This window comes from Tachyglossus aculeatus, chromosome 21 (genome assembly GCF_015852505.1).
Source record: "Tachyglossus aculeatus isolate mTacAcu1 chromosome 21, mTacAcu1.pri, whole genome shotgun sequence".
Taxonomy (NCBI): Eukaryota; Metazoa; Chordata; class Mammalia; order Monotremata; family Tachyglossidae; genus Tachyglossus; species Tachyglossus aculeatus.
This window is the reverse complement of record NC_052086.1, coordinates 40,241,724-40,261,259: the sequence shown is the minus strand read 5'-3', so window position 1 is coordinate 40,261,259 and position 19,536 is coordinate 40,241,724. Positions and strand designations below refer to the sequence as shown.

The window sequence follows — 19,536 nt, the reverse complement described above, 5'->3', positions numbered from 1 at the left end:
CGAAACAAAACATATTAACAAAATTAATAGGATAGATATGTACAAGTAAAATAAATGAATAGAGTAATAAATATGTATCGTCATCATCAATCATATTTATTGAGCGCTTACTGTGTGCAGAGCACTGGACTAAGCGCCCGGGAAGTCCAAGTCGGCAACATCTAGAGCCGGTCCCTACCCAACAGCGGGCTCACAGGCTAGAAGGGGGAGACAGAGAACGAAACAAAACATATTAACAAAATAAATAGGATAGATATGTACAAGTAAAATAAATAAATAGAGTAATAAATATGTATCGTCATCATCAATCGTATTTATTGAGCGCTTACTGTGTGCAGAGCACTGGACTAAGCGCCCGGGAAGTCCAAGTCGGCAACATCTAGAGCCGGTCCCTACCCAACAGTGGGCTCGCAGTCTAGAAGGGGGAGACAGAGAACGAAACAAAACATATTAACAAAATAAATAGAATAGATGTGTACAAGTAAAATAAATAAATAAATAGAGTAATAAATATGTATCATCATCATCAATCGTATTTATTGAGCGCTTACTGTGTGCAGAGCACTGGACTAAGCGCCCGGGAAGTCCAAGTCGGCAACATCTAGAGCCGGTCCCTACCCAGCAGTGGGCTCACAGTCTAGAAGGGGGAGACAGAGAACGAAACAAAACATATTAACAAAATAAATAGGATAGATATGTACAAGTAAAATAAATGAATAGAGTAATAAATATGTATCATCATCATCAATCGTATTTATTGAGCGCTTACTGTGTGCAGAGCACTGGACTAAGCGCCCGGGAAGTCCAAGTCGGCAACATCTAGAGCCGGTCCCTACCCAACAGTGGGCTCACAGTCTAGAAGGGGGAGACAGAGAACGAAACAAAACATATTAACAAAATAAATAGAATAGATGTGTACAAGTAAAATAAATAAATAAATAGAGTAATAAATAATGTATCATCATCATCAATCGTATTTATTGAGCGCTTACTGTGTGCAGAGCACTGGACTAAGCGCCCGGGAAGTCCAAGTCGGCAACATCTAGAGCCGGTCCCTACCCAGCAGTGGGCTCGCAGTCTAGAAGGGGGAGACAGAGAACGAAACAAAACATATTAACAAAATAAATAGGATAGATATGTACAAGTAAAATAAATAAATAGAGTAATAAATATGTATCATCATCATCAATCGTATTTATTGAGCGCTTACTGTGTGCAGAGCACTGGACTAAGCGCCCGGGAAGTCCAAGTCGGCAACATCTAGAGCCGGTCCCTACCCAACAGTGGGCTCACAGTCTAGAAGGGGGAGGCAGAGAACGAAACAAAACATATTAACAAAATAAATAGGATAGATATGTACAAGTAAAATAAATAAATAAATAGAGTAATAAATATGTATCATCATCATCAATCGTATTTATTGAGCGCTTACTGTGTGCAGAGCACTGGACTAAGCGCCCGGGAAGTCCAAGTCGGCAACATCTAGAGCCGGTCCCTACCCAACAGTGGGCTCGCAGTCTAGAAGAGGTCGTGGGTTCTAATCCCGGCTCCGCCCCGTGTCCGCCGTGGGACCTTGGGCAAGTCGCTTCACTTCCCGGGGCCTCCTCGGCTCCCTCCTCGGTAGACTGTGAGCCCACTGTTGGGTAGGGACCGTCTCTACATGTTGCCAACTTGTACTTCCCAAGCGCTTAGTACAGTGCTCTGCACACAGTAAGCGCTCAATAAATCCGATTGATTGATTGACTGATTGAAAATGGGGATGAGGACCGTGAGCCCCACGGGTGACAGGGACTGGGTCCAACCCCATGTGCTTTGAATCCACCCCAGCGCTCAGTACAGTGCCTGGCACGTAGTAAGCGCTTAACAAATACTAGACTGCGAGCCCGTCGTTGGGTAGGGACTATCTGTCCGTTGCCGAAAAGAGAAGCAGCGGGGCTCAGTGGAGAGAGGGGAAAGTCGTGGGTTCTAATCCCGGCTCCGCCACCTGTCAGCTGGGCGACTGTGGGCAAGTCGCTTCACTTCTCTGGGCCTCGGTTCCCTCATCTGGAAAATGGGGATGAAGACTGGGAGCCCCCCCGTGGGACAACCTGATCACCATGTAATAATAATAATAATAATGATGATGGCATTTGTTAAGCGCTTACTATGTGCCAAGCACTGTTCTAAATGCTGGGGGAGATACAAGGTAAGCGGGTTGTCCCACATGAGGCTCACAGTCTTCGTCCCCATTTTGCAGAGGAGGGAACTGAGGCACAGAGAAGTTAAGTGGCTTGCCCAAGGTCACACAGCTGACAATTGGCGGAGCCGGGATTTGAACCCACGACCTCTGACTCCCAAACCCGTGCTCTTTCCATTGAGCCACGCCGCTTCTCTTGTATCCCCTCTGTCATCATCAGTCGTATTTATTGAGCACTTAAGTGTTTAGAACAGTGTTTGGCACCTAGTAAGCACTTAACAAATGCCACCCTTATTATTATTACTTTTCAAGCGCTTAGTCCAGCGCTCAGTAAATAATAATAGCAATAGCATTTGTTAAGCGCCTACTAGGTGCAAAGCACTGTTCTAAGCGCCGGGGAGGATACAAGGTGATCAGGTTGTCCCACGTGAGGCTCGCCGTCTTCATCCCCATTTTCCAGATGAGGGAACTGAGGCCCAGAGAAGTGAAGTGGCTTGCCCGAGGTCGCACAGCTGACAGTTGGTGGAGCTGGAATTCGAACCCATGACTTCTTGCTTTTTTCTTCTAGACTGTGGGCCCACTGTCGGGTAGGGACCGTCCCTATATGTTGCCAACTTGGACTTCCCAAGCGCTTAGTCCAGTGCTCTGCACACAGTAAGCGCTCAATAAATGCTGTTGAATGAATGAATGAATGAATGACTTCCGCCTATACGTTGCCAACTTGGACTTCCCAAGCGCTTAGTCCAGTGCCCTGCCCACAGTAAGCGCTCAATAAATGCCATTGGATGAATGAATGACTTCCGACTATACGTTGCCAACCTATACTTCCCAAGCGCTTAGTCCAGTGCTCTGCACACAGTAAGCGCTCAATAAATGCTGTTGAATGAATGAATGAATGACTTCCGCCTATACGTTGCCAACTTGGACTTCCCAAGCGCTTAGTCCAGTGCCCTGCCCACAGTAAGCGCTCAATAAATGCCATTGAATGAATGAATGACTCCCGACTATACGTTGCTAACCTGTACTTCCCAAGCGCTTAGTCCAGTGCTCTGCACGCAGTAAGCGCTCAATAAATACGATTGATTGATTGATCCCGACTCCCAAGCCTGGGCTCTTTCCCCTGAGCCACGCCGCTTCTCTTGTGTCCCCCCCGCAGCGCTTAGAACAGTGCCTGGCACCTAGTAAGCGCCTAACAAATTGCCGTCGTTACTATTATTACGTTCCCCGCGCTGAGTCCAGCGCTAAGTAAGCGCTCAGTAAGTGCGAGCGAGCGCTTGTAAGCGCTTAGTACAGTGCTCTGCACACAGTAAGCGCTCAATAAATGCGATTGATGATGAATGTAGAGAAGCAGCGTGGCTCAGTGGGAAAGAGCCCGGGCTTTGGAGTCGGAGGTCATGGGTTCAAATCCCGACTCCGCCAATTAGCTGTGTGACTCTGGGCAAGTCACTTCGCTTCTCTGGGCCTCAGTTCCCTCATCTGTAAAATGGGGATGAAGGCTGTGAGCCCCCCGTGGGACAACCTGATCACCTTGCATCCCCCCCCCCAGCGCTTAGAACGGTGCTTTGCACAGAGTAAGCGCTTAATAAATGCCATTATTATTTGGGGAAGCAGCGTGGCTCAGTGGAAAGAGCCCGGGCTTCGGAGTCAGAGGTCATGGGTTCAAATCCTGGCTCCGCCACTTGTCAGCTGTGTGACTTTGGGCAAGTCACTTAACTTCTCTGTGCCTCAGTTCCCTCATCTGTAAAATGGGGATGAAGACTGTGAGCCCCCTGTGGGACAACCTGATCACCTTGTATCCCCCCCAGCGCTTAGAACAGTGCTTTGCACATAGTAAGCGCTTAATAAATGCCATTATTATTTGGGGAAGCAGCGTGGCTCAGTGGAAAGAGCCCGGGCTTCGGAGTCAGAGGTCATGGGTTCAAAACCCGGCTCCGCCACTTGTCAGCCGTGTGACTTCGGGCAAGTCACTTCACTTCTCTGGGCCTCAGTTCCCTCATCTGTAAAATGGGGATGAAGACTGTGAGCCCCCCGTGGGACAACATGATCACCTTGTATCCCCCCCAGCGCTTAGAACAGTGCTTTGCACATAGTAAGCGCTTAATAAATGCCGTTATTATCTGGGGAAGCAGCGTGGCTCACTGGAAAGAGCCTGGGCTTCGGAGTCGGAGGTCATGGGTTCAAATCCCGGCTCCGCCACTTGTCAGCCGTGTGACTTCGGGCAGGTCACTTCACTTCTCTGGGCCTCAGTTCCCTCATCTGGAAAATGGGAATTAAGACCGTGAGCCCCCCCACCACCGTGGGACAACCTGATCACCTTGTAACCTCCCCAGCGCTCAGAACGGTGCATTGCACATAGTAAGCGCTTAATAAATGCCATTATTATTAACCTGATCATCTTGTAACTTCTCCAGCGCTCAGAACAGCGCTTTGCACGTAGTAAGCGCTTAATAAATGCCATTATTATTATTATTATTACTAATGGAATATACCAGGACTGTTTTTACGAGGGCGCGCGCGGCCGCCGCCCGAGGGAAGGGGGGCAGGGGGAAGGGCGGCGGCCGGACCCCCGGGACCCCCGGGACCCCCGGGACCCCCCGACTCCGGCTTCCCGTCGTCTCCCGCCCCAGACGGAGCAGGTGGAGAGGAACTACATCAAGGAGAAGAAGGCGGCCGTCAAGGAGTTCGAAGACAAGAAAGTGGAGCTCAAGGAGAACCTGATCGCCGAGCTGGAGGAGAAGAAGAAGATGATTGAGAACGAAAAGCTGACCATGGAGCTGACGGGAGGTAAAATCAATCAATCAGTCGATCAGTCGTATTTATTGAGCGCTTACTGTGTGCAGAGCACCGGACGAAGCGCTTGGGAAGTCCAAGTCGGCACCATCGAGAGACGGTCCCGACCCGACAGCGGGCTCACGGTCTAAAAGGGGGAGACAGAGAACAAAACCAAACATATTAAAACAAAATAAAATAAATAGAATAGATATGTACAAGCAAAATGAATAAATAGAGTCATAAATATGTACAAATATATATACGTAGAGGATCCGGAACGCCGAACCTTTTCTCCAGCTCGAGGTAAGTACCGGTGAAGCAGCGCGGCTCAGTGGAAGGAGCCCGGGCTTTGGAGTCCGAGGTCATGGGTTCCAATCCCGGCTCCGCCACTTGTCAGCTGGGTGACCTTGGGGCAAGTCACTTCACTACTCTGGGCCTCGGTGACCTCGTCTGGAAAATGGGGATGAAGACCGGGAGCCCCCGCCGTGGGGCAACGTGATCACCTTGTAACCTCCCCAGCGCTTAGAACAGGGCTTTGCACATAGTAAGCGCTTAATAAATGCCATCATTATTATTATTATTATTATTATTATTATATACAGGTGCTGTGGGGAAGGGAAGGAGGTAAGATGAGGGGGATGGAGAGGGGGACGAGGGGGAGAGGAAGGAGGGGGCTCAGTCTGGGAAGAAAAAAAGCCAAAGTAGCATCCCACACGACAGAATCCCCCCCAAAACCAAACCGGGGTGATGGAGGTGAAGCCCGTTGTCGGGCAGCCATCGTCTCTGTGGGTTGCCAACTTGCCAAGCGCTTAGTACAGTGCTCTGCACACAGTCAGCGCTCCCCAGATACGACTGACTGAATGAATGAGCAGCCAATAATAATGATGGCATTTACTAAGCGCTTACTATGTGCAAAGCATTGATCTAAGCGCTGGGGGGGTTACAAGGTGAACAGTTTGTCCCCCAGGGAGCTCCCAGTCTTCATCCCCATTTTCCAGATGAGGTCACCGAGGCCCAGAGAAGGGAAGTGACTTGCCCAAAGTCACCCAGCTGACAAGTGGCGGAGCCGGGATTTGAACCCATGACCTCTGACTCCAAAGCCCGGGCTCCTTCCACTGAGCCACGCTGCTTCTAACGGTACTTATCTCGAGCCGGAGGAAACCTAGACCGTGAGCCGGTTGTTGGGTAGGGACCGTCTCTATATGTTGCCAATTTGTACTTCCCAAGCGCTTAGTCCAGTGCTCCGCACAGAGTAAGCGCTCCACAAATATGATTGAATGAATGAATGAGCTAATACCATTATTTCGAGACCGGGAGCTCGAAATTTATTAAGTGTAAGCTCAATAAATAATGAATGAATGAATAAATGAAGCGCTTAGTACAGTGCTGTGCACTCAGTAAGCTCTCAGTAAATACGCTTGAATGAATGAATGAATGAATGTATGAATGAACAAGTGCCATCACTTCCAGACTGTGAGCCCGTTGTCAGGTAGGGACCGTCTCTATATGTTGCCGATTTGTACTTCCCAAGCGCTTAGTACAGTGCCCTGCACACAGTAAGCACTCCACAAATACAATTGAATGAAGGAATGAGCAAATACCATTATTTCGAGACAGTGAGCCCGTTGTTGGGTAGGGACCGTCCCTATCTGTTGCCGATTTGTACTTCCCAAGCGCTTAGTACAGTGCTCTGCACTCAGTAAGCGCTCAGTAAGTGTGCTTGAATGAATGAATGAATGAACAAATACCGTTATTTCTAGACTGTGAGCCTGTTGTCGGGTAGGGACCGTCTCTATATGTTGCCCACTTGTACTTCCCAAGCGCTTAGTACAGTGCTCTGCACACAGTAAGCGCTCTACAAATACAAATGAATGAATGAGCAAATACCATTATTTTGAGACCGTGAGCCCGTTGTTGGGTAGCGACCATCTCTGTCTGTTGCCAATTTGTACTTCCCAAGCGCTTAGTACAGTGCTCTGCGCTCAGTAAATACGCTTGAATGAATGAATGAAAGAACAAATACCGTTATTTCTATAGACTGTGAGCCCGTTGTCATGTAGGGACCGTCTCTATATGTTGCCGTTTTGTATTTCCCAAGCGTTTAGTACAGTGCTCTGTACACAGTAAGCGCTCAATAAATACAATGGACTCAATGGAAGAACAAATACCATTATTTCGAGACCGTGAGCCCTTTGTTGGGTAGGGACCGTCTCTGTTGCTGATTCGGACTTCCCAAGCGCTTAGTCCAGTGCTCTGCACTCAGGAAGCAGAAGCAGCGTGGCTCAGTGGAAAGAGCCTGGGCTTTGGAGTCAAAGGTCATGGGTTCAAATCCCAGCTCTGCCACTTAGCTGTGTGACTTTGGGCAAGGCACTTCACTTCTCTGGGCCTCAGTTACCTCCTCTGTAAAATGGGCATTAAGACTGTGAGCCCCCCGTGGGACAACCTGATCACCTTGTAACCTCCCCTGCGCTTAGTACAGTGCTCTGCACACAGTAAGCGCTCAATAAATACGATTGATGATGATGATGATGATGATTAGGAAGCACTCAATAAATGCGATTAAATGAATGAATGAAGTGGCGGATCCGGGATTAGAAGCCGGGCCCTCCCGATTCCCGGGCCCAGGCCGTCTCCTCCAGGCCACATTATATGTTGCCAACTTGTACTTCCCAAGCGCTTAGTACAGTGCTCTGCACCCAGTAAGTGCTCAATAAATACGATTGATTGATGATTGATTCTCTCTGTTCATTCTGCTGTGGAACAAACGTCCTCGAAATGTGTGACCGCTTTTCCCTCATTTTCCCCCCCACTCATTCCCGTCGAGGAAGACCTCGCAAAACCTTTTCCATTCCCTTTCCCGCCTCCGTCGCAAAATGGCCTCTGCCCCCGGCCGGCATTCACCTTCTCGCCCAATCAATCAATCAATCAATCAATCGTATTTATTGAGCGCTTACTGGGTGCAGAGCACTGTACTAAGCGCTTGGGAAGTCCAAGTTGGGATTACCATAAGAGCCTCATTGCTGACCTCCCTGCCTCTTCTCTCCCAGTTCATAGTTCACTCTGCTGCCCAAATCATTTTTAATAATGATGGCATGTATTAAGCGCTTATTCATTCATTCATTCAATCGTATTTATTGAGCGCTTACTGTGTGCAGAGCACTGGACTAAGCGCTTGGGAAGTCCAAGTTGGCAACATCTAGAGACGGTCCCTACCCAACAGTGGGCTCACAGTCTAAAAGGGGGAGAGCCGCCGGGCTGCCCGAGCGAAAATGCTCTTTTGGAATCTGATAATCAATCAATCAATCGTATTTATTGAGCGCTTACTGTGTGCAGAGCACTGGACTAAGCGCTTGGGTAGTACAAGTTGGCAACGTAATAATAATTGTGGGTATTCGTTAAGCGCTTACTAGGGGCCAGGCAAGCAGCGTGGCTCAGTGGAAAGAGCCCGGGCTTTGGAGTCAGGGGTCATGGGTTCAAATCCCACCTCTGCCAATTGTCAGCTGTGTAACTTTGGGCAAGTCACTTCTCTGGGCCTCAGTTCCCTCATCTGTCAAATGGGGATGAAGACTGTGAGCTCCCCATGGGACAACCTGATCACCTTGGAACCTCCCCAGCGCTTAGAACAGTGCTTTGCGTATAGTAAGCACTTAATAAATGCCATCATTATTATTATTATTATTATTACTGAGCGCCGGGGGTGGATACTACCAAATCGGGTTGGATACGGTCCGCGTCCCACCCGGGGGCTCACGGTCTTCATCCCCATTTGACAGATGAGGGAACTGAGGCCCAGAGAAGTGAAGTGACTTGCCCAGAGTCACCCGAGAGACAAGTGGCTCAGAGGAAAGAGCCCGGGCTTGGGAGGCAGAGGTCGTGGGTTCGAATTCCGGCTCTGCCACTTGTCAGCTGTGGGACTTTGGGCAAGTCACTTCACTTCTCTGGGCCTCAGTTCCCTCATCTGTCAAACGGGGATTCATTCATTCATTCAATCATATTTATTGAGCGCTTACTGTGTGCAGAGCACTGGACTAAGCGCTTGGGAAGTACAAGTTGGCAACACATAGAGACGGTCCCTACCCAAAAATGGGCTCACAGTCTAGAAGGGGGAGAGAGACAACAAAACAAAACGTTACCTCATCTGTAAAATGGGGATGAAGACTGTGAGCCCCCCGTGGGACAACCTGATCACCTTGTAACCTCCCCCAGTGCTTAGAACAGTGCTTGGCACATAGTAAGCGCTTAACAAATACCAGCATTATTATTATCATTATTATTAAGAGGCAGAGCTGGAATTAGAATCCGATGCCTGGGTACCTCCTCGGGGGCAGGCTTAAATGGGAGAGGTGATTCAGCTTCATTACAGAGGTCATGAGTTCAAATCCCGGCTCTGCCAATTGTCAGCTGTGTGTCTTTGGGCAAGCCACTTCACTTCTCCGGGCCTCAGTTACCTCAACTGTAAAATGGGGATCGATACTGTGAGCCCCCCGAGGGACCACCTGATCACCTTGTAACCTCCCCAGCGCTTAGAACAGTGCTTTGCACATAGTAAGCGCTTATTAATGCCATCATTATTAATATTATCATTATTATTACCACGAATGGAGAATTCTAGCCGTTTCTGGAATCCCCGTCTTCCCCTTTAGACTGCAAGCTCACTATGGGCAAGGAACGTGACTGCTAATTCTCATAATAATGATAATAATAATGATGATTATCGGTCCTTACCCAACAGTGGGCTCACAGTCTAAAAGGGGGAGACAGAGAACAAAACCAAACGTACTAACAAAATAAAATCATCATCAGTCGTATTTATTGAGCACTTACTATGTGCAGAGCACTGTACTAAGCGCTTGGGAAGTACAAATTGGCAAAATAAATAGAATAGATATGTACAAGTAAAATAAATAGAGTAATAAATATGTACAAACATATATACAGGTTTCATCATCACAGGAGAAGAAGGATGGCCTTAGTGGCTAGAGCCCGGGCGTCAGCAGGTCATGGGTTCAAATCCCGGCTCCGCCACTTGTCAGCTGGGTGACTTTGGGCAGGTCACTTCTCTGGGCCTCGGTTCCCTCATCTGGACAAAGGGGATGAAGACTGGGAGCCCCCCATGGGACAACCTGATCACCTTATAACCTCCCCAGCGCTTAGTACAGTGCCGGGCACATAGTAGGCGCTTACCAAATGCCATGACGGTTGTTATTACCCTTCTTGCCGCAGATTCCATGGAGGTGAAGCCCATCATGACGAGGAAATTGAGGAGACGACCGAATGACCCCGTCCCCATCCCGGACAAGAGGAGGAAACCCGCTCCCGATATCCTTTTCCTCCTCGATGGGATGTATCGAGCGCTCACCCTGTGCGCAGCGCTGGACGGTACAGCGGAGTCGGGGGGCGCGCCCCTGCCCATGACGAGCTTACGCTCTAGGGGGGGGGAGACCGACGGTAATGCAAGCGAACCATTTGGAAGGTAATAATATACAAACATATATACACCTGTATAGATGTATATATGTTTGTACATATTTATTACCCCATTTTACTTGTCCATATCTATTCTATTTATTCTATTTTGTTAGTATGTTTGGTTTTGTTCTCTGTCTCCCCCTTTTGCCATCAATCGTATTTATTGAGCGCTTACTATGTGCAGAGCACTGTACTAAGCGCTTGGGAAGTCCAAATTGGCAACATCTAGAGGCAGTCCCTACCCAACAGTGGGCTCACAGTCTTTTGGGTAGGCACTGTCTCTATATGTTGCCAACTTGGACTTCCCAAGCGCTTAGCACAGTGCTCTGCACACAGTAAGCGCTCAATAAATACGATTGATTGATTGATTAATAATAATAATGGCATTTATTAAGCGCTTACTAGGTGCAAAGCACTGCTCTAAGCGCTGAGGAGGTTACAAGGTGATCAGGTTGTCCCATGGCGGGGGGGCTCCCAGTCCTCATCCCCATTTTCCAGATGAGGTCACTGAGGCCCAGAGAAGTGCCCAAAGTCACCCAGCTGACTATTGGCGGAGCAGGATTTGAACCCATGACCTCCGACTCCAAAGCCCGGGCTCTTTCCACTGAGCCACGCTGCTTCTCTTTAGGTAGGGTTTCAAGATGCCCAGTTGTGCTTTCCAAGCGCTTAGTACAGTGCTGTGCACACAGTAAGCGCTCAGTAAATATGAATGAATGAAGACATGTGCATAAGCTATTCATTCCTTCAATCGTATGTATTGAGCGCTTACTGTGTGCAGAGCACTGGACTAAGCGCTTGGGAAGTGCAAGTTGGCAACGTAAGCTATCCAGCGCTTAGAACAGTGCTTGGCACATAGTAAGCGCTTAACAAATGCCATCATTATTATGATATGTGGGTTGGATGAATATCTGAATATCCCACTCCCGAAATTCCCAGATCTAAGGGCACGGGATGTCCCTGATGAGAGAGGGAGTCCATTCCGGCCACTCAAACCGAATCAGTCGATCAGTCTGTGGTCAGTCAGTCAGTCGATCGTATTTATTGAGCGCTCACTGTGTGCCGAGCACTGTACTAAGCGCTTGGGAGAGGACAGTGCAACAATAAACAGACACAGTCCCAACAAGGCTACAGTGTAGAGGGAGAGATAGACATTAATAGAAATTACGCATATAACAAATTACAGCTATAATCGCAGGGGTATTTATCGAGTGCCTTCTGTGTGCAGAGCACTGTACTAAGCGCCTGGGAGAGGACAGTTCGGCAGTATACCAGACACATATTCCCCGCTGACAATGAGCTTACAGTCTAAGAAGTGGAAACAGGCATGAATAGAAATAAATTGCAGCTATAATAAATTACAGTGGTGTTTAATGAGTGTATTAATAATCGCAGGGGTATTTATTGAGTGCCTTCTGTGTGCAGAGCACTGTACTAAGTGCCTGGGAGAGGACAGTTCGGCAGTATACCAGACACATATTCCCCGCTGACAATGAGCTTACAGTCTAAGAAGTGGAAACAGGCATGAATAGAAATAAATTGCAGCTATAATAAATTACAGTGGTGTTTAATGTGTGTATTAATAATTGCAGGGGTATTTATCGAGTGCCTTCTGTGTGCAGAGCACTGTACTAAGCGCCTGGGAGAGGACAGTTCGGCAGTATACCAGACACATATTCCCCGCTGACAATGAGCTTACAGTCTAAGAAGTGGAAACAGGCATGAATAGAAATAAATTGCAGCTATAATAAATTACAGTGGTGTTTAATGAGTGCTTATTGTGTGTAGAGCACTGTACTGAACGCTTAGGAGACTCCACAGATAGGCCTCCCTGCATTCAGAGAGCAGATCAGAAGGTGCCGGGCTCCAGGAGAAGATTCATTCATTCATTCAGTCGTATTTATTGAGCGCTTACCGTGTGCAGAGCACTGTACTGAGCGCTTGGGAAGCACAAGTCGGCAACATATAGAAGTGTCCCTTCCCGACAACGGGCTTGCAGTCTAGAAGAGGGAGACGGACAACAAAACAAGACACGGAGACAGGTGTCAAAATTGTCAGAACAAATAGAATTAAAGCTTGATGCACATCATTAACAAAATAAATAGAATAGTAAATATGGACAAGAAAAATAGAGAAGATGCAGCTTAGGTCTCTTTTATAGCATTTATTAAGCACTTACTATGTGCAAAGCACTGTTCTAAGCGCTGGGGAGGTTACAAGGTGATCAGGTTGTCCCACGGGGACTCATGGTCTTCACCCCCATTTGACAGATGAGGGAACTGAGGACCGGAGAAGTGAAGTGACTCGCCCAAGGTCACCCAGCTGACAAGTGGCGGAGCCGGGATTTGAACCCATGACCTCTGACTCCAAAGCCCGGGCTCTTTCCACGGAGCCACGCTGCTTCTCCAGATGGGATCAGCTGGAATGACAGGCAAGATGGCCCCCTAATAATAATAATAATAACAGTAATAATAATAGTTGGTATCTGTTAAGCGCTTACTATGTGCCAGGCACTGTACTAAGCTCTGGGGTGGATACAAGCAAATCAAGCCGGACACGATCCCCGTCCCCCGCGGGGCTCCCAGTCTCAATTCCCATTTTCCAGATGAGGTCACTGAGGCCCAGAGAAGTGAAGCCACTTAGAGAAGCAGCGTGGCTCAGTGGAAAGAGCCCGGGCTTTGGAGTCAGAGGTCATGGGTTCAAATCCCAGCTCTGCCAACTGTCAGCTGGGTGACTTTGGGCAAGTCACTTCACTTCTCTGGGCCTCAGTGACCTCGTCTGTAAAATGGGGATTAAGACTGTGAGCCCCCCGTGAGACAACCTGATCACCTTGTAATCTCTCCAGCGCTTTGGACAGGGCTTTGCACATAGTAAGCACTTAATAAATGCCAGCATTATTATTATTATTATTGTATCTGCCCCGGCGCTTAGAATATTACTTGGTACACCGTAAGCGCTTAACAAGTGCTATCATTAGTAGTGTTATTTATTGAGCACTTACGGTCTGCAGAGCACTGTACTGAATGCCTGGGAGAGGATGGTAGGACAATAAACTGGGACATCATTCATTCATTCAGTCGTATTTATTGAGCACTTACTGTGTGCAGAGCACTGGACTAAGCGCTTGGGAAGTCCAAGTCGGCAACATCTAGAGACGGTCCCTACCCAACAGCGGGCTCACAGGCTAGAAGGGGGAGACGGACAACAAAACAGAACATAGTAACAAAATAAAATAAATAGAATAAATCTGTACAAGTAAAATAAATGGAGTAATAAATACGTACAATTTATTCATTCATTCAATCGTATTTATTGAGCGCTCACTGCATGCAGAGCACTGGACTAAGCGCTTGGGAAGTCCAAGTCAGCAACAGACAGAGACGGTTGCTACCTGACAGCGGGCTCACAGTCTAGAAGGGGGAGACAGAGAACAAAACCAAACATATTAACCAAATAAAATAAATAGAATAGATATGTACAAGTAAAATAAATGGAGTAATAAATACGTACAATTCATTCATTTAATCGTATTTATGGAGTGCTCACTGTGTGCAGAGCACTAGACTAAGCGCTTGGGAAGTACAAGTCGACAGCATCTAGAGACGGTCCCTACCCAACAGTGGGCTCACAGTCTAGAGGGGGGAGACGGACAACAAAACAAAACATATTAACAAAATAAAATAAATAGAATAAATCTGTACAAGTAAAATAAATGGTGTAATAAATACGTACAATTTATTCATTCATTCAATCGTATTTATTGAGGGCTCAGTGTGTGCAGAGCACTGGACTAAGCGCTTGGGAAGTACAAGTCAGCAACAGACAGACAGTCGCTACCCGACAGCGGGCTCACAGTCTAGAAGGGGGAGACAGACAACAAAACAAAACATATTAACAAAATAAAATAAATAGAATAAATAAGTACAAGTAAAATAAATGGAGTAATAAATACGTACAATTCATTCATTCAATCGTATTTATTGAGTGCTCAATGTGTGCAGAGCACTGGACTAAGCGCTTGGGAAGTCCAAGTCGGCAACTTCTAGAGACGGTCCCTACCCGACAGCGGGCTCACGGTCTAGAAGGGGGAGACAGACAGCAAAACGAAACATAGTAACAAAATAATAAATAGAATAAATATGTACAAGTAAAATAAATGGAGTAATAAATACGTACAATTTATTCATTCATTCAGTCATATTTATTGAGCGCTCACTGTGTGCAGAGCACTGGACTAAGCACTTGGGAAGTCCAAGTCGGCAACATCTAGAGACGGTCCCGACCCGACAGCGGGCTCACAGGCTAGAAGGGGGAGACGGACGACAAAACAAAACAAGGAGACAGGTGTAAATGCATCAGAATAAGTAGAATTATAGCTGTTCATTCATTTAATCGTATTTATTGAGCGCTTACTGTGTGCAGAGCACTGGACTAAGCACTTGAGGAGTCCAAGTCGGCAACATCTAGAGATGGTCCCTACCCAACAGCGGGCTCACAGTCTAGGAGGGGGAGACGGACAACGAAGCAAAGCATATTAACAAAATAAAATAAATAGAATAAATCTGTACAAGTAAAATAAATGGAGTAATAAATACGTACAATTTATTCATTCATTCAATCGTATTTATTGAGCGCTTACTGCGTGCAGAGCACTGGACTAAGCGCTTGGGAAGTACAAGTCGGCAACATAGAGACGGTCCCTACCCAACAGCAGGCTCACAGGCTAGAAGGGGGAGACAGAGAACAAAACCAAACATAGTAACAAAATAAAATGAATAGAATAAATCTGTACAAGTAAAATAAATGGAGTAATAAATACGTACAATTCATTCATTTAATCGTATTTATGGAGCGCTCACTGTGTGCAGAGCACTAGACTAAGCGCTTGGGAAGTACAAGTCGACAACATCTAGAGACGGTCCCTACCCAACAGTGGGCTCACAGTCTAGAAGGGGGAGACGGACAACAAAACAAAACATTTTAACAAAATAAAATAAATAGAATAAATCTGTACAAGTAAAATAAATGGTGTAATAAATACGTACAATGTATTCATTCATTCAATCGTATTTATTGAGCGCTCAATGTGTGCAGAGCACTGGACTAAGCGCTTGGGAAGTCCAAGTCAGCAACAGACAGAGACGGTTGCTACCCGACAGCGGGCTCACGGTCTAGAAGGGGGAGACGGACGACAAAACAAAACAAGGAGACAGGTGTAAATGCATCAGAATAAGTAGAATTATAGCTGTTCATTCATTTAATCGTATTTATTGAGCGCTTCCTGTGTGCAGAGCACTGGACTAAGCGCTTGGGAAGTCCAAGTCGGCAACATCTAGAGACGGTCCCTACCCGACAGCGGGCTCACAGTCTAGGAGGGGGAGACGGACAACAAAACAAAACAAGGAGACAGGTGTAAGTGCATCAGAATAAGTAGAATTATAGCTGTTCATTCATTTAACTGTCTCTATGTGTGGCCAACTTGTACTTCCCAAGCGCTTAGTCCAGTGCTCTGCACACAGTAAGCGCTCAATAAATACGATTGATTGATTGATTGATTTAATCGTATTTATTGAGCGCTTACTGTGTGCAGAGCACTGGACTAAGCGCTCGGGAAGTCCACGTCGGCAACATCTAGAGACGGTCCCGACCCGACAGCGGGCTCACAGTCGAGAAGGGGGAGACGGACAACGAAACAAAACATATTAACAAAATAAAATCAGTAGAGTAAATATGTACAAGTAAAATAAATAGAGTAATAAATATGTACATACATATATACATACACACCCCGTCATGTACACGCCTACCCCGCCACCCCCGCCTATATACTCGCACCCACATGCGTGCGCGCACGCAAACACGCATGTGTCACGTGTCGCGGATTTGGGGGGGGGATTCTGCTCCGGAAACGTCCCGTTCCTTAATTCCCAATACCCCAGTTGAACTACCTGCTGACGGATGAACAGATCATGGAGGACCTGCGGACGTTAAACAAGGTAAGACGCCCCTTCCGCGCCCACGTAGGATCCGCACCCGGCTCCCCGGCCTGTGCCGCCTGAGGTCGGCCCCACCGGGGACCCAGGGACGGCAGTCCCCAGCAATTATTAGGATTATTAATGCTAATAATCGGATTTATTGAGCTCTTACCGTGGGCAGTGCACTGTACTAAGCGCTTGGGAGAGGAGAGTGTAGTAGAGGAGGAGGTAGATGCATAAACTGTCCAGAGCCTAAATCAGTCAGTCAGTGGTATTGATTGGGCGCTTACCGTATGCACGACACTGGGCTAAATGCTCCGGAGAAGACGGGACTGTCTCTATAGTACTTCCCAAGCGCTTAGTACAGTGCTCTGCACACAGTAAGCGCTCAATAAATGCGATTGATGATGATGACAAAACAGATTAGGTGGACGCGTTCCCCGCCCTCAGCGAGCGGACGGGCTGCATCGGTCCAGCAGTGGTATCGATGGAGCGCTTAATGGGAGCAGAGCGCTGTACTAAGCGCTTAGGGGAGTCCAGTACAAGGGAGCCGGTCGCCGCTTTCCCCGCCCACAGCGCGCTTACGGTCTAGATCAGTCGAAGGTATTGATTGAGTGCTCACTTTGCGCAGAGCACTGTACTAAGCACCTAGGGGAGTCCAGTACAAGGGAGCTGGTCGCCGCTTTCCCCGCCCACAGCGTGCTTACGGTCTAGATCAGTCGAAGGTATTGATTGAGTGCTTACTTTGTGCAGAGCACTGTACTAAGCGCTTAGGGGAGTCAGTACAAGGGAGCCAGTGGCCACTTTCCCCACCCACAGCACGCTTACGGTCTAGATCAGTCGAAGGTATTGATTGAGTGCTCACTTTGTGCAGAGCACTGTACTAAGCGCTTAGGGGAGTCCAGTACAAGGGAGCCGGTCACCGCTTTCCCCGCCTACAGCGTGCTTTCGGTCTAGATCAGTCGAAGGTATTGATTGAGTGCTTACTTTGTGCAGGGCACTGTACTAAGCGCTTAGGGGAGTCCAATACAAGCGAGCCGGTTGCCTCTTTCCCCGCCTACAGCGCGCTTACGGTCTAGATCAGTCGAAGGTATTGATTGAGTGCTTACTTTGTGCAGAGCATTGTACTGAGCGCTTAGGGGAGTCCAGTACAAGGGAGCCGGTCGCTGCTTTCCCCGCCTGCAGGGCAGTTACAGTCTAGATCAGTTGAAGGTATTGATTGAGTGCTTACTATGTGCAGAGCACTGTACTAAGCGCTTAGGGGAGTCCAGTACCACGGAGCCGGTCGCCGCTTTCCCCGCCTACTGCGCACTTACGGTGTAGATCAGTCAAAGGTGTTGATTGAGTGCTCACTTTGTGCAGAGCACTGTACTAAGCGCTTAGGGGAGTCCAGTACAAGGGAGCCAGTTGCCGCTTTCCCTGCCTACAGCGTGCTTACGGTCTAGATCAGTCGAAGGTATTGATTGAGTGCTTACTTTGTGCAGAGCACTGTACTAAGCGCTTAGGGGAGTCCGGTACAAGGGAGCCGGTCGCCGCTTTCCCCGCCTACAGCGCGCTTTCGGTCTAGATCAGTCGAAGGTATTGATTGAGTGCTTACTTTGTGCAGAGCACTGTACTAAGCGCTTAGGGGAGTCCAGTACAAGGGAGCCGGTCGCCGCTTTCTCCGCCTACAGGGCGCTTACGGTCTAGATCAGTCGAAGGTATTGATTGAGTGCTTACTTTGTGCAGAGCACTGTACTAAGCGCTTAGGGGAGTCCAGTACAAGGGAGCCGGTCGCCGCTTTCCCCTCCTACAGCGCGCTTACGGTCTAGATCAGTCGAAGGTATTGATTGAGTGCTTACTTTGTGCAGAGCACTGTACTAAGCGCTTAGGGGAGTCCAGTACCACGGAGCCGGTCGCCGCTTTCCCCGCCTACAGCGCGCTTTCGGTCTAGATCAGTCGAAGGTATTGATTGAGTGCTTACTTTGTGCAGAGCACTGTACTAAGCGCTTAGGGGAGTCCAGTACAAGGGAGCCGGTCGCCGCTTTCCCCGCCTACAGCGCGCTTACGGTCTAGATCAGTCGAAGGTATTGATTGAGTGCTTACTTTGTGCAGAGCACTGTACTGAGCGCTTAGGGGAGTCCAGTACCACAGAGCCAGTCGCCGCTTTCCCCGCCTACAGCGCGCTTTCGGTCTAGATCAGTCGAAGGTATTGATTGAGTGCTTACTTTGTTCAGAGCACTGTACTGAGCGCTTAGGGGAGTCCAGTACCACGGAGCCGGTCGCCGCTTTCCCCGCCTACAGCACGCTTACGGTCTAGATCAGTCGAAGGTATTGATTGAGTGCTTACTTTGTGCAGAGCACTGTACTAAGCGCTTAGGGGAGTCCAGTACAAGGGAGCCGGTCACTGCTTTCCCCGCCCACAGCGTGCTTACGGTCTAGATCAGTCGAAGGTATTGTTTGAGTGCTTACTTTGTGCAGAGCACTGTACTAAACGCTTAGGGGAGTCCAGTACCACAGAGCCCGTCGCCGCTTTCCCCGCCTACAGCGTGCTTACGGTCTAGATCAGTCGAAGGTATTGATTGAGTGCTTACTTTGTGCAGAGCACTGTACTAAGCGCTTAGGGGAGTCCAGTACCACAGAGCCCGTCGCCGCTTTTTTCCCGCCCACAGCACGCTTACAGTCTAGATGAATCAGTCGATGGTATCGGTTGAGCGCTGAATGGGAGCGGAGCACTGTACTAAGCGCTTAGGAGAGTCCAGTACAGCAGGGAAGCAGGGTGGCTCAGTGGAAAGAGCCCGGGCTTTGGAGTCAGAGGTTGTGGGTTCAAATCCCGGCCCCGCCACTTGTCAGCTGGGTGACTTGGGGCAAGTCACTTCACTTCTCTGGGCCTCAGTTCCCTCATCTGGAAAATGGGGATAAAGACTGTGAGCCCCCCGTGGAACAACCTGATCAACTTGTAACCTCCCCAGCGCATAGAACAGTGGTTTGCACATAGTAAGCACTCAATAAATGCCATTATTATTATTGTTATTATTATTATTATTACTAAGCGCTTAGGGGAGTCCAGTACCTCGGAGCTGGTAGTCGCTTTCCCTGCACTCAGTGATCTTACAGTCTAGATGAATCAGTCAATGGTATCGATAGAGCGCTGAATGGGAGCAGAGC

General features: G+C 48.2%; 1 protein-coding gene across 1 annotated transcript in view; it reads left to right on the top strand.

Moving 5' to 3' along the window:
* SUDS3 (SDS3 homolog, SIN3A corepressor complex component) overlaps positions 1–19,536 on the top strand; it is a 79,491-nt gene that overhangs the window by 30,541 nt on the left and 29,414 nt on the right. Inside the window, exons 7-9 of the mRNA XM_038762754.1 lie at positions 4,804–4,960; positions 10,172–10,267; positions 16,349–16,410. Of these exons, the coding sequence (XP_038618682.1) occupies positions 4,804–4,960; positions 10,172–10,267; positions 16,349–16,410 (315 nt within the window). The remainder of the gene's footprint in view (positions 1–4,803; positions 4,961–10,171; positions 10,268–16,348; positions 16,411–19,536) is intronic.